Source organism: Betta splendens, chromosome 15 (assembly GCF_900634795.4).
Source record: "Betta splendens chromosome 15, fBetSpl5.4, whole genome shotgun sequence".
Classification (NCBI taxonomy): Eukaryota; Metazoa; Chordata; class Actinopteri; order Anabantiformes; family Osphronemidae; genus Betta; species Betta splendens.
The window spans coordinates 16,951,073-16,964,654 of NC_040895.2; the positions used below are offsets into that span (position 1 = coordinate 16,951,073).

General features: G+C 44.4%; 1 protein-coding gene across 12 annotated transcripts in view; it reads right to left on the reverse strand.

Annotated features, from left to right (window-relative positions):
- Positions 1-8,523: 8,523 nt before the first annotated feature.
- Positions 8,524-13,582, reverse strand: part of LOC114841888 (contactin-associated protein-like 4) — a 28,081-nt gene continuing 23,022 nt past the window's right edge. For 9 of the 12 annotated variants that reach the window (XM_029127083.3, XM_029127093.3, XM_029127090.3 and 6 more), the window contains 7 exons: positions 13,077-13,310; positions 12,605-12,688; positions 11,144-11,277; positions 10,862-10,949; positions 10,191-10,406; positions 9,665-9,736; positions 8,524-9,273 (listed from right to left, as the gene is read on the reverse strand). In XM_029127083.3, coding sequence (XP_028982916.1) covers positions 9,083-9,273; positions 9,665-9,736; positions 10,191-10,406; positions 10,862-10,949; positions 11,144-11,277; positions 12,605-12,688; positions 13,077-13,310 — 1,019 coding nt within the window. In that variant the 3' untranslated portion in view covers positions 8,524-9,082. Of the gene's footprint in view, positions 9,274-9,664; positions 9,737-10,190; positions 10,407-10,861; positions 10,950-11,143; positions 11,278-12,479; positions 12,689-13,076; positions 13,311-13,582 lie in introns of those variants that run through there. The other 3 variants (XM_029127084.3, XM_029127085.3, XR_008692581.1) reach the window with 3 other exon arrangements.

Below are 13,582 nucleotides of genomic sequence, written 5' to 3' on the forward strand. Positions count from 1 at the left end.
AATTCCACTGACCCCCATCAACAAAATAAAAACCTGCAACATATATTGTCACGTGATTTACAAAAACAAACCTGACTTCCCAGATCTGCTCTTGGCAGCGCTCTAGGATGACGTACGTAATATGTGGGGTGAAAAAAATATGTGAAACAAGAACTTCAACACCTTCATTCCTAATGCAGAGCATTCCTAATTCCCAGACAGTCTGTTCTTTGCCTCATATCAGCAGAACCTGAACATGTTTTCTTAGAATCCCTGTTCCAGTACATGTGCAGGATTCTTTGCTTGTGAACACAGCGTCTGCTGCATGTGACTCACCAGTGTGTTAAAGGTGACAGAAATTACAAATAAACCTTGAGACGTTTCCCTGTGATGACCATTCTCATTTTACAAACTTCGTGCTGCAGCTTAATGAGCTAATTACTGGAGAGGGGAGTTTAAGTCAGACTGACCTGAGATGAACTGGGGCCGGTTCAGTCGTGTGTGTGACGCTGCCACACTTTCCAATGACCACGTGACTCAGTGAATGGCATGATTGCTAAAAACAGACAATGTCTCAATGAGTCAAAGCAAAAATCTTCAAGTCTATGTTTCTTCTCATGGCACAAGTTATGATGTTAAATAAAGTAGTTAAAGTGAATCTACGTGTCTTTACTTCCTCCTATTCTTCAACAGGTCATTTACACAAGTTACTCAAAACAACTCACTTAAATTCCTGCTCATAATGTGACATGTCTGTGGTTACTGTTATTCACCATGGTTACGAGGGTCTATACTGTAGTAGCATGAGCATACTGTAAGGTGATCTGAGGTTTTTGTAAACAGAAACCAAGAAGAGAGTTATTAAACCCCAAATCACAAAAGTAAAATCTCAGAAACTTGACTAACACTGTTGTGGCTGGATGTGACGTAAATGTGGAGAGTCTCAGTAGACTAGTGAGTGTGTGTTATATTTAGTGAAGGTGCTAAAATGTAAGAAAATTAAGTAGATTTTATGGGAACAAGCCAAGTATTAGTTCAAACCAGATCTAATCAGTGGATCATCTGATAGTAACAATAGGCCACTCCAAAACCAAAAGCACGGCTGGAACATCGTGATTCTGTGCACGCTTTGAATGACAAACATTTATATTGTGATTATCTCTGCATTGCATTGTAATAACTGTTGATGAACATGACATTATAATGTCTCTGCTTCTGCCAACATCACCTGAGCTGAGATCAAGTCGACTATAAAAGGTTGTGGATGAACTTATGGTAACTGGAATAAAACTTAAAAAGACTTAAATACTGTACAGAACGACAGAAACAGAGGAATGAAACACACAGCATCACTATGACATGCATTTAACCAGAAGGTGTCAGTCAAACCACGTTCCTTCACTGGTATTAAAGCCTTTTATTTATTTTTAATGGTCGTCTGCTATTTTATGCACTGACAAACTAATCAACAAGCCTCATTTAGCTGCTCTGAGTTGATGTGTCTCTAAACCCATTAGAGGGTCAAGGTAAAAGAATGGAGAAGTGAAAGCTGCACAGGTTGTCATCATGGAAACATCTTAACCACAGCTTCAGCAGGAAGAATGACCTGGCACATCATGGTGCGGGTTCTGTTTAAAGGCGCCGAGTCCTCACTGCAGCACCGGAGACAGGAGAGGCCAATAAAACACAAGGAAGCAATATGACACAATATGCGTATTTCTGAGTCACATAGATAGGAGCACTGAATGTGGATGTTCAGGCTTTAAATGCCAGGATGAGTGTGACATCCCACAGCTTCTGCTAAATGCTGGCACTTCCCAGAAACGAGGTGCACACTGTGCCCGGAAAACACCGAGGAGTGACCAGAATTCCCTGGAGTTTCCCCACAACGTGCTGAAGATGTGGACAAGACCTGCAAAAGCAGCCAGATGTGGGTCGCGTCTTCAAACGCCTCCAACTGATCTCTGTCCCACAAGCTCCCGTCAGTCCCCTGCAGCTCTGACCTCTGACCTCCCCACCGCCGCCGCCAACACAACCAGTGTCTGAAGCAAAGCAGAGTCCTGCTCCCTAAACGCATCAGCGCTATATTCACTTCTCTCAGCGACCACAGAACAATTGGACTTTAACAGTATCTCAGTTCAAGCGAGAGGTTTTGTGCATCACTGTTCGTGCCCCGCTGCACTTTGACACTTGAGGTAATTTAATGTTTTTTAATTATTGTTTATCTATCTTTAAACATGGTTTAAAATAAACAAGTTTGTTTGATTTAATGTTTGTGATCTTTATCCTGAATGAGTTTATTGTTTCCTGGTGAATCACAGAGGTTTTGAATGTGGCTGATACGGCGAGTTTGGTTGCTACGCACTGGTTGCAATCCAACACAAAGAGAGAGTCCTTTGGCATGAATCACCTCTTGGAACACGTCCACCCCTCTTATTGTCAGAGGCGCTGCTAATCAGAAATAAGTGGTCGCTGGGAGTGTTGTTCACCTGCGTCAATAGCTTTGCTTCTCCTCCCTCTGGGTCTGTTTGAGTGACAGGCTGCACAGAGATCAGGCAGCAAACAGCTATGAGCCCAGACGGTGATAATGTGGAGAGAGGAGGAAAGTGTGTTGTATTGATGTAATGAGTCAAAGGTCAGAGGTCAGCCTCAGCTCAGAGCAGAGACCCTGAAGCCAAAAGGGCCAAATTAAAGGATGAAATTAAACCTGGGTCAGGTCCTAAATGAGTCGGTCCGATGCAGTGACACAGATGTGACAGGGAAAGTGTTTAAGCTACGAAGCCGAAGGGGGAATTCCACACAGCAAACACCAGCACACAGCAGCAGCTTCCATTCCGATGGAACATTTATTCTGGGAAACTCAAACGGTCGCAGCGTGAAGTGGGCAACGCGAGTTTGTTTGGTTCTCAGACATTTGCACTCACGCAAAGGCAGACACACACACACACACACACACACACACACACACACACACACACACACACACACACACACACACACACACACACACACACACACACACACACACACACTCACGCAAACGCTGACACGCACACACACGCACTCACAGACACTCACGCAAATGCTGAAACATACACTGACACACACGCACTCGCGCAAACGCTGACACACACACTCACGCAAACGCTGACACACACCCAAACACTGACACACACGCACTCACGCAAATGCTGACACACACGCACTCACAGACACTCACGCAAATGCTGAAACATACTCTGACAGACACGCACTCACGCACACACACGCACTCACTGACACACTCGCGCAAACGCTGACACACACACACGCCCTCATGCAAACGCTGACACACACACACACACACACAAACGCTGACACACACACACACACACACATGCACGCTCTCAAACGCTGACACACACACACACACATGCACGCTCTCAAACGCTGACACACACACACACACACACACACACACACACATGCACGCGCGCAAACGCTGACACACATGCACACGCACGACGCCAGACAGAAGCCCCGCCCCCAGCGGGCCGGGGTGCTGCCATGACCTAATAATGGTCATGTGCCTCTGATAGGTCGCTTCAGCAGCCTCATGGCCGCGTGTCTTTTGTTTCCCTTCGGAGAAAAGTACAAGAAGCTAAAAATATATCAGGATTTGAATAATTAAGGGAGAGCGAAACCTTCTTAGAGGCCGCGGTACCGTGTGCACGTTCCACCCAATGAAAGCACTTCAGGCTCATTTAACGGTGTGACGCTGGGATTCCTTGGTGAACGGTCCCACCTGGTGTTACTGTGGGATCATGAGCTGAGCTTTTGTCAAACTAATACAAGGACAAAACATGAGATGCTTTCACATCTCATCGGTTCTGTTAAATGAAACTGAGTTCTGGTCAAACACTGCAGCTACTGTAGCGTCTCACGTCTCTGGATTGTGTAGCAGATGAGTGAAGCCTCAGCAGGTGATCCCCTCAGATGTGGAGCGGCTTTCAGCCTAGTTTTACTATGATTTTTATGTGAACTGTTATTCAGTTGTCACATTATTTGCCTGTGTGTGTGTCAGCGCTGTAGTAGACCCTGTTGCGATCACTCAGAGGACTTTTCTCGTGACCGTGTTACAAGTGGACAGTTGAGACGTCGTCTGGTGCTCGCTCTCACCATCAAATGCCTCTGGAGTAGGATCGCAGGAACAGCTTTACGTTTGAATTATTTAAGATTTAAGATGAAAGAAGGAGATGAAGGAAATGTGTGTGAAGGCGTGAGATTGGAGATGTATTGTACATCAAAGATGGAAGTGATGAAAAGGACGGCGACACACAAATATGAATGAAGGATGAAGTTTGCGAGAGTCCGAGGTCATTGGCTGCGTAACGATTTAAAAGGAAATCAGGAAGCTGAGTCATCACCAGGGAGTCTGTGATCAGTGAAACAATAAAGAGAGGAACGATGAAGAAACGCGTCAGACAGACTGTGACAGCGAGAGGGAGATCAGACTTGTCAAGACAAAGGCAGAACAAACAAAGCTAGCGGCTCCTACCTTTGCTGTCTGTCTCTGTCCTTCCCATCACAGGCCGTTTCATCTGTGGTCGACGATTTCCAAGCTGCCGCCACACACACACACACACACACACACACACACACACACACACACACACACACACACACACACACACACACACACACACACACTTAAACAATGATAATGAGTTGCTGATTGCAGGTTCTGGTTTGGCCCCTGGTTCTGCTCAGTCGTGGCTCCAGCAGTGAGGCCATAGTAAGAGCTGATCGGAGCCTCTTGTCAGCTGTGAATGTGGGTGTTAATGTTTGACAGATTGCTCTGCCTCATGGAACCATATGCTGGGTCCAGTACCTGCACCGTGCTCATCACAGCTGGGTTCTATTCATTGCTGGCATCTGCTCAGGAGTGACACTCTGTGAAATGCTGCTTTGTTTACTAGTTAAAGATCTCAGTTGCTGTTGCTATTCAATGACAAACGTAGTTAGCGCCACCTGCTGGTATAAAGAGTTATTTCCTGTAACCAGGCCTTGGTGAAGGCGAAGGTGACATGAACAAACGACTGATCAAGTAATTGTTAAATGATGGTTACCAGGAGTCTGTTCAACTACGTTTAGCTCATCACCTTCAAGAGTAAATTATCACATCAATGGATCCACTGATCATATGGGAAAGTTAACGCATGTCATGGAAAAGTAGACACAAATCCACCATAGTAACAGCTGAGATAGTTTCTATTTATTTTCTATTTCTATAACATTTATTAGTCCGTATCTGTGTTATTTCTGGTCGGCACGTACATGAATATTAATATGAGAAGAGTGAGCCACTGTGTCCAGAAGCACCCACAGGGTGTCTCCTCCTGCTCTCATCACAGTGTCACAGGTCATATTGAACAGTAAATGGACCCGACACAGGTCTGTTCTGAGCTTACAGAACCTGCCAGTGACGATGCTTAAGCGGCTCATTTATCTGGTGCTTTTCATTCCTGTAAATAAAATCTAATCACTTTTCACACAGTTTTTTGACCCACGACTACTAACAAATTAAATTATTTTTCATATCTACTCAAACAAACACCAACAATGAAAATGTTGCTGAAAGTGTGTAAAGACGCCCTCCTTCCATAAAGTAAGAGAAAATATCCTTTTCACCATAGTGAATAATCACAGCATGTCTGTCTGAAAGTAATTAATCAACAATGTTATGAGGAATTTATTCAGATTCTGTTGTGACGGCTGCTGTCAACCTTCAGCCGAGCGTAAATGTAATCCCACTAATTAGGATGCTGGACCGATGTGAGTGGAAACCAACGGCAGAATAAGCTCTTATCAGCAAGATTTGAGACAGGTGATTATTATTCAATGGGTTGGAATCAGACCATAAAACTAGTAACTGTGATGCAGCAGATTCATAGAATCTTTGCTGACTGTGCGTTTCCTGCTTCACGTCTCTGGACCTGAGGTGTTAAAACCTTGGAGATGGGAGTCTCTCGTAGACAGAATTGTTAGACGTCCAACTAAATAAATGAAATCACCATGACCTTCCTCCCCAACTGCAGCAGGTGTGTTTTCATTAGCACAGATTGAGCTGAGTTGATGTACCTGCTCCAACATAGCTGCCTCCCACATGAAGCGCTTCTGTTCTGGAGCACTTCTACATTTATTTAAGTTATATACATTTTAATCACACCTTTGTATCCATATTTATAGCCACACAGAGCGGAGTGTGTCCTCTCTTCTTTATAATTATTCAGTCTCCTGCTGTAATGCCTCAGCTGATCTATTTAAGTGCTCAAGGTCAGAGCCGAGTGTCCACCGAGACGAGGCGGTGATGGATTACACTTTTCCCGAGCCCTGAACTCTGCCGGACAGTGACAGATTCCAGCGAGTCAAGAAAGACCTTTTTCTCCTTAATTGACGCCTCGGAGCACCTGAAGGAGTAACAGCTCCAGCTTTCCTGCATGTGATGCTTTGACGTGGACCCTCATCCGTGACCTTCTTGCTAAAGTGCACCTCTCATCTTCCTCCTCCTCCTCCTCACTAGCTTCATCTACTGGGTCGCGGCTTTGTTCCTGTACTGAAATCTTTCCCTGATTCAGCTGGTGCTGATGTGGGGTTAACATTTATAATAAAATGTCTTTTCTAAATTTCTAATTTAACTTGACAACTAATGTGGAAATCCAGAGACTTATTTCAATATGTAAAGTGTAGCCTTAATTAAAGTCAGTCTTTAGATGTACTGGGTGCTGAGACTAAGTCTCAAAGTCTCTGCAGCAGAACACAGAAAAATAACAAAGAGCCCAGGGAGCCACAGAACTAACTGGGAACATCTGGTGATTGTTTTTAAAGTACAGACTGGAGGATGAGAACTATCGCATGGATTGTCTTGGATTAATCCAGAGCCAGCTGTTAGTGAGACTGATGCCGTTCGTTATGAGGTTCAGTCACCATTGCTGCTGCACACCAGGGAGAAAGTCACATAAAAGCAAAGAGGAGGAGGAGGAGGAGGAGGAAGGCAGCGCTGCCAGCCACGCTGTGCTCTCTGGAATGATGCAGGCTGAACATAGTCATCTGAAGTCTCCAGTGATGACAGCTCAACCTGCAGAAAGGCGCTTCCTGTGATCCTGGTGTCATGGGGCCAGTTTCACTGCTGCCGTGTCTCTTCTCATCCACACGTTCCAGCTTTACAAAAACAAGGTGTCATGAGCCACATGTGACTCAGCGGGAGCTTCGCTTGAGCGCTCCAGCCTGTGCTGCATGATGCTGACCCCTGATGTCTGCACTGTGAGCGGGCAGAGGGGGGGTCTGTGTGCGTTCGTACCAGCACACCGACGCGAGGCACAGCAGGAGCCCACTGTGACGCTCGGCTGCAGGGTCTTAGCAGCGATGGAGGTCACATTCTGGATTCATTTCTGTGTGGTTGTGATGGATGCAGGGGTGATACAGAGCCACAGGTGAGTGCTGTCGGACCTTGTCGTGCTCGTGGTGCTGCAGTCCCGTGGAATCTCAAACCTGACTGCAGGTTTCTGTTAAACATCCAGACAAAGACTCGTCTCCTCCTGCTTTGTGTCCACCAGTGATTTATTACAAGCCATTTGTGTTTATTTTCATATTTCGACGGCTGCATTGACCAAGTGTACAGTAATTTAATAAACTCCAGACTTTTGAAAGAAATGAGCTTTGAGTTTTTGACAAGGCTTAGTTTGATAGATTTTAATTAAAGTTATACCTAAGCCAGTATTTACCATAATAATTATGCTTGTTCTTCTCCTGTGACCCTGACGGCTTTATCGCATTATTACAACCATGAATTCACATAACAAAGACCAAGTCTTTGGTGTCTGTTTACCTTCCGGCATTAAATAAATAATGTAATTTATGGTCACAGTCATGAGGCAGTTGTTTGGAGAGCGGTAACACTCCTATAGTGTCTTCATTTCCAAAAACTGAGGAGAAGGAGACTTTTTCCTACTTGGTGATGCAGCGTGTGTCATTACAACTGGTCCTCTCGTTGTTCTCCCTAATGAGGTCTCATCAGAGGCACGGATACATCTCCCTCTGTAAATAACACGTGCTGACAACCACCCAGCTGCTGTCATCTGGACCATCGCGTTCCTGGAGCGTGGGCGTGTAAATGGGGTGGACAGCAGGCTGTAGGAGGCTCGATCACATATCAAAGCTCTGTCTGTGTGACTGCTCCAGCGCAGAGGGAGGCGGCGGCTGGGTGAGGCTTTGACATCCACAGAACCTGAGCGTTTCACAAAGCACAGGGAAGTTATCGCGCATCTCTGCAGACGAACACAGAATAAATGTGAATGTATAGTTACACTTGGTTTGGAAAGACAGGAGTTATATAGATATTCGCTTACTAAGCATAAACAATGTAATTTGTTAAGGTCAAAATGGGTTCTTCATGGGTTCAACTCCACCTTGTTCCATTCCTTTTTTAACAGAATCAATGACAGATTTGTGCATTCTTTCTAAAAAGGCACGACTGCAATCCAGACAGAGACAGAGAAAAAATAATAACATGGACATGTGGTTTAATTGTCACACAACAGAATGGTGTTGGAGTCATGGGCTGCAGGAAGAGCATCCATCCATCACTACTGGGTTTGATGTCATACAGTTTGTTTATTGGTCTGACCTGTTTGCAATGAGAAGATAAATAAATGTTTACAGGAATAATGATAAAAGCAACAGTTTTAGCTTCAGACTGGAGAAGTGCAGGTAATTATGGTAAAAAGAAATTTAATATCAGACAGGTTGAGTTTCACATTTCAGCCTCCCTTAGTCCAAACAGCATTCGTCAGGGATGTTAGGGAGTCTTCAGTTTTTGTCAGTATCTTTAAACGCAGCAGCACAAGAAAAAGATCTGACTTATATAAAGTTACAGGTTGATGATGGACATCATTATATTTACAGTAGTTTCACTGACAGTGTTGAGACATTATAAATTCAACACTCTCCTGGATCCATATTCAGTCTGTACAAAAATACAACCACAGAAGAACAAAAGAGTTGGTTTACAGCGTGAAGTGCTCTGTCCACCTGCAAACGCCGCGGGGTCAGAAGATCAAACCTCCTAAATAAAAAACTCCTTCTGCTTCTCGCTCACACCGTAGCGTGAGCTGTCCGCCCGGCTGCTGAACGGCCGCTCAGAGCCGTCCTCAGCCTTTATGTCCTGGCTCTGACACGTCCCTTTCCTGCTGTAGAGGATTCGGCCCACGACGGCCGAAGCAGACGCCGTCACAAAGATCACCAGCGCTATCACACCTGCAAGGCAGAGGAAGACGAGTTAGTGCAGAGCGGAGAAACGGAGGGAGCCTCCCACCAAGGAAGGCTCTGATGGATCCCTGGAAACACTACCGCTTTGGCCGCTTGGGATTTAATATTTGGATCACAGTGGGAATTGTTTTTGTGCTCATTTTCTTTACACTCCCTGGGTGGTATCGCCTATTAGAAGCTCTCTGCTCCACTGTTGGCAATAAAACACAGACAGTCATTGTCCTTGGAGCAGAAAGTCGTTTGTATTCTAATAAGTAGTCATGTCTTTTGTGTACTTAGGCATGCTGCTTGATGGACAGCTCATGGCTTTTATTTACACAGCATGCAATACATGCAGTAAATGGCAGCGTGACAGTAAAGCACTTTGCTATTGTAGTACCTCCAATTAAAGCTGAGTCACTCCTGATGTTATTGACTAAAGGCTGACCTGTTCCCACTGATCCAGAGTGACCTGCAGCACAGGGAGGTGGAAGAAGGAGATAAAAATGGACATAGACATGATCACCAGGGAATCAATTTAACATATAGATGTATAATAGCTAATAATAATTAGTTATTAGAAAGTAAAAAAATAAAAGAAGCTCTTAACAAAAGCGCTCAGAGGTTGAGCGACACAAACAGCAATAGAGAAAATGCAGAGAAACAATGAACAAAGATGTGCATCACCCTCCAGGGTTCACTGATGATACTGATGATACTCAGTCAGTGCAGGGCCTTAATGTCCCGGAGGTGGAGACATCTTGATCCTGTCAGCCTGGTTTTGTCTGCTACCTGCTACTACTTTTTACTCAGCGTCCCTTCTAACATCTCAGCTACTGTTTGTGTTTCCAGGTGCGTTCCCAGCAGCCCTGGGCTCCACTAGATTGCATTCAGGCAATAAGGAGGACGCCAGCGTTTCCTCTGACCTGATAGATGGTGCGTTGCTTCTGCTGCGTGAGGGTTCAGGGTGGTGGAGCCGCAAACCGAGCGCACCAGCGGCCCGTTAACAGTGACGGGGCTGGTGTCCGGGTGGAGAAGAGCAGCTTTCAGCGGGCTCACGGAGTTAAAGACGACAGCAGACAGGCAGCCTGTGAAACCCAGAGAGGCGACGCGAGCCAGCTCTGGATCAACATCACCGGCGTCTAGACACGGGGGAAACACAGATGATGCTTAAGAAAAGGCATCAAATATTTAGATTTTAATGAAAATTGTCAAGGAAGTGCATTTTGAAACTCAAACTTTATTGTTCACCTCTGCATCACTGGCACATCCTGCTGTCAGCCCGGAGAGCAAAAGGATGCTCTACTCAGGTACATAAGACACTTGTCATGAGGGGGCTGAATACACTGATACTGATTCAGAGGCAGCAGCAGTGGCTAAAGATGTTTTGTGTTGAATTTAACAACTAGACAAGTTGAGTTGCTTAAATTATTCATGTTGGATTAACTCCACCTCAAAGCCAACAATACTGATCTGCTGCATGCTCTCAGTGCTCCTTTAGAGCCACACATGACAACAAATACATGTATGACCTAATTTGGTAACAGACGTTTCGTAGTTATTCTAGTCTCGTCAGGGGTTTTGTAGTTTTACTTACTGTGCATTCTGCCCAGAACCAGCGACCTGATGGCATTGAACTCTGCATCAGATGTGAGGGTGAAGTTCTCCTTGGGTTTCTGGTCAATCTAAAGAAAATGAAACATTTGATGTAAACATGATGTAAAATCATCAAAAACACACCAACATGAAGCTTGTGAGTTCTGTACCTGTGTCCGTGCATCATCACTATGGAACAGTAAATGCCTCTGCTACACCCACAGTAGGATGTGTTACTATGTTGTGTCTTCACACTGTTTTGTCAGGGTTTTTTTTGCTTCACCTGGACAGAGACGGCGTCTGCCAGCCTGCGGACGGTAACGGCGTGCAGCTGTCTGTCGGCCAGGTTTTTCACTTTGCTCCTCAGGACCTCTGTCTCTTTGCTGCCCTCCAGTCTGTACCTCACCTCCAGCGTGTCTGCAACAATAAAGACGCTGGGTCATCCTTTGTTTGATGAACTGGAATAACACAAAGCCTGGAAAAAGAGTTCTGAGACTTATGCACACGGAGAAGTTTTCACAGCTTTAAATATTCAAACGTTTCCTGATAAACATTTCAGTTTTATAATTTAGTAAAAGCAAATCTATTGTCGTGCAGTGACAAAAAATTCAATATTTGTCAAATTATGGCCAATAATGGCAAACAGAATGAAATTAATCTGTATCATTTTCATGGCATGTTGGAGGGATTATTTTCTTCCACGTGTGCGATGATGATGCACCAGGCTTTAATGGAAAGCTTCCCCTAATAAACAGTGCCTAATAAAGCACGGAATATACATATTTATATAAATATAAAATATAAATATATGAATATAAATAAGATCAAATACTTTTGAATCCATGTAATCTAAAAGCCATGGCGTAATCTAAAGATAACATGAAAGAAGAGAAAGATCTTTTTAATCATTATTCATGTTTCAAGTTATTTTGTATTTTCGTACCACAAATAATTAGGAAACAACAAACAGAAGAGTGAGACACAGATGTAGTTTGTTCACACAGTAATGACCACGACAGGAGGCGACTACAGGGCTGAGGGGCTTCACTCCACAGAGAGGGAGACTGTCAGTGAGCTCGTAGGTGGTAAGAATTTGGTGATGGATGAACTGTCAGTAGTTGACAATATGTCCTTGCTTTTCTCCCAAAACCAGTTCTGTTCAGCCTAAAACCAGAATTGTTTCTCATGACATACGACAGCAATTTATACCTAGAAGTCCAGATTAAGCTGTGATGATCATATATGGCATAAACTGTGCGAATCATCTAATATAAGATGCACTGACCTGAGCGATGGCGGCTGTAATAAATAAAAGTTCCTTAAGTTTTTTGTGTGTTTAACATTTCCACAGGTGGCTCAGATAAAAATAAATATCCAGTAAGTGTGTCGCAGGAAAAGGTTACCAACTAATGAGTCACTGTATGAAGAACACACAACTGAAAATTCATTGTGTTGTGGTAGTTTGCTTTCCAGTAAATAGGATTAAACCTTTTATACAAACAGCATGAAAACATAAACCTAAACCAACCAAAAGCAGGGGTTTTAGCACCAACAGACACCTGCCCATGAACTAACTAACTAACTAACCAACCACTGTACTGTATGGTAACTTCAGAGACCTCCTGTCCATCAGCATCCTGCAGTCTTGGCTATTGGAGCAGCCTATTCACGGTTGATTTACAGCTAAGCTAGGAGGAATCCTGTTCATGAGTTTTATCAGCCTCTTTTCCCCTTTCCAGCGTACTGTAAATGGCCCCGTCTTCCATTCTTCCCCCTGAACTCATGGCAGGTTGATTAAACACAGAGGAGGGCGGCAGCGGACGACAAACTGGATGAAACAAATAACAAAAGAAGGGAGAGAAGTCAAACAGCCACAGTGGGGCTCGTGTACGAAGTCCCGAAATAAACACGTTTGCTTGGATTTGACATTTAAGAATGATTTCTTAGTGACATTCACACATTTCGCACAAGTGATTATGTCATGGCTGTTTTCTTTGCCTGTTTTGTAACATCCTGCACATTTTCTTTGCCTTTTCATCCTCTTTGCTACAGTCCCAACAGGTCGGGGGTGCCTGGGCTTGTGAACAGCTTATCCCAAGAGGGACACTTCACTATCCAAAAGTTCACATGCTTTAGTATTGACGCGATTCTGGAGAATTTGGGAGAAAGCCGGATGCTTAATACAATCTGAAAGAGTTGCCTCTGCACTGACTCACCGTGCCTGTTGAGGAGCACAGCCAGGTACTCCTGGCTGGACGAGCCGACGTATAGGAGCAGACTGGGGCTTTGGCCGGTCCTGAAGCTCAGGGAGACATTTTCTGCTCTCAGAGTCATGTCAGAGTTTCTGGATGACGACAGTGAACTGCTGCTGCTGCCGTTGAGCTCATTTGCCATCGGTTCGTTGAAGTTGTAGCTGACGGATGTTTCTGGCTTAAAGCTGACTGAAACCTCTGGAGTGATGGAAGTTTAATTATAAGTAAGAGTCTCAGCATGTCTCACCTATTGTTGACAGTTATTCCGTGCATACACAGTATAAAGTACCTTTCAATTCTACTGTATTGTTTTGTACAGTACTGTGTTTTGCTTTATAAATGAAGTCAATTTAAAAGCTCACCAGAACTTCTTACCTTAAATGAACCAGCAGTTTTGCATAGTGTCTTTGCCCTGACTCTAGTATAGATAACAACTACTACTGTAGTCCCAGAGGTCTAGATGTGTGATA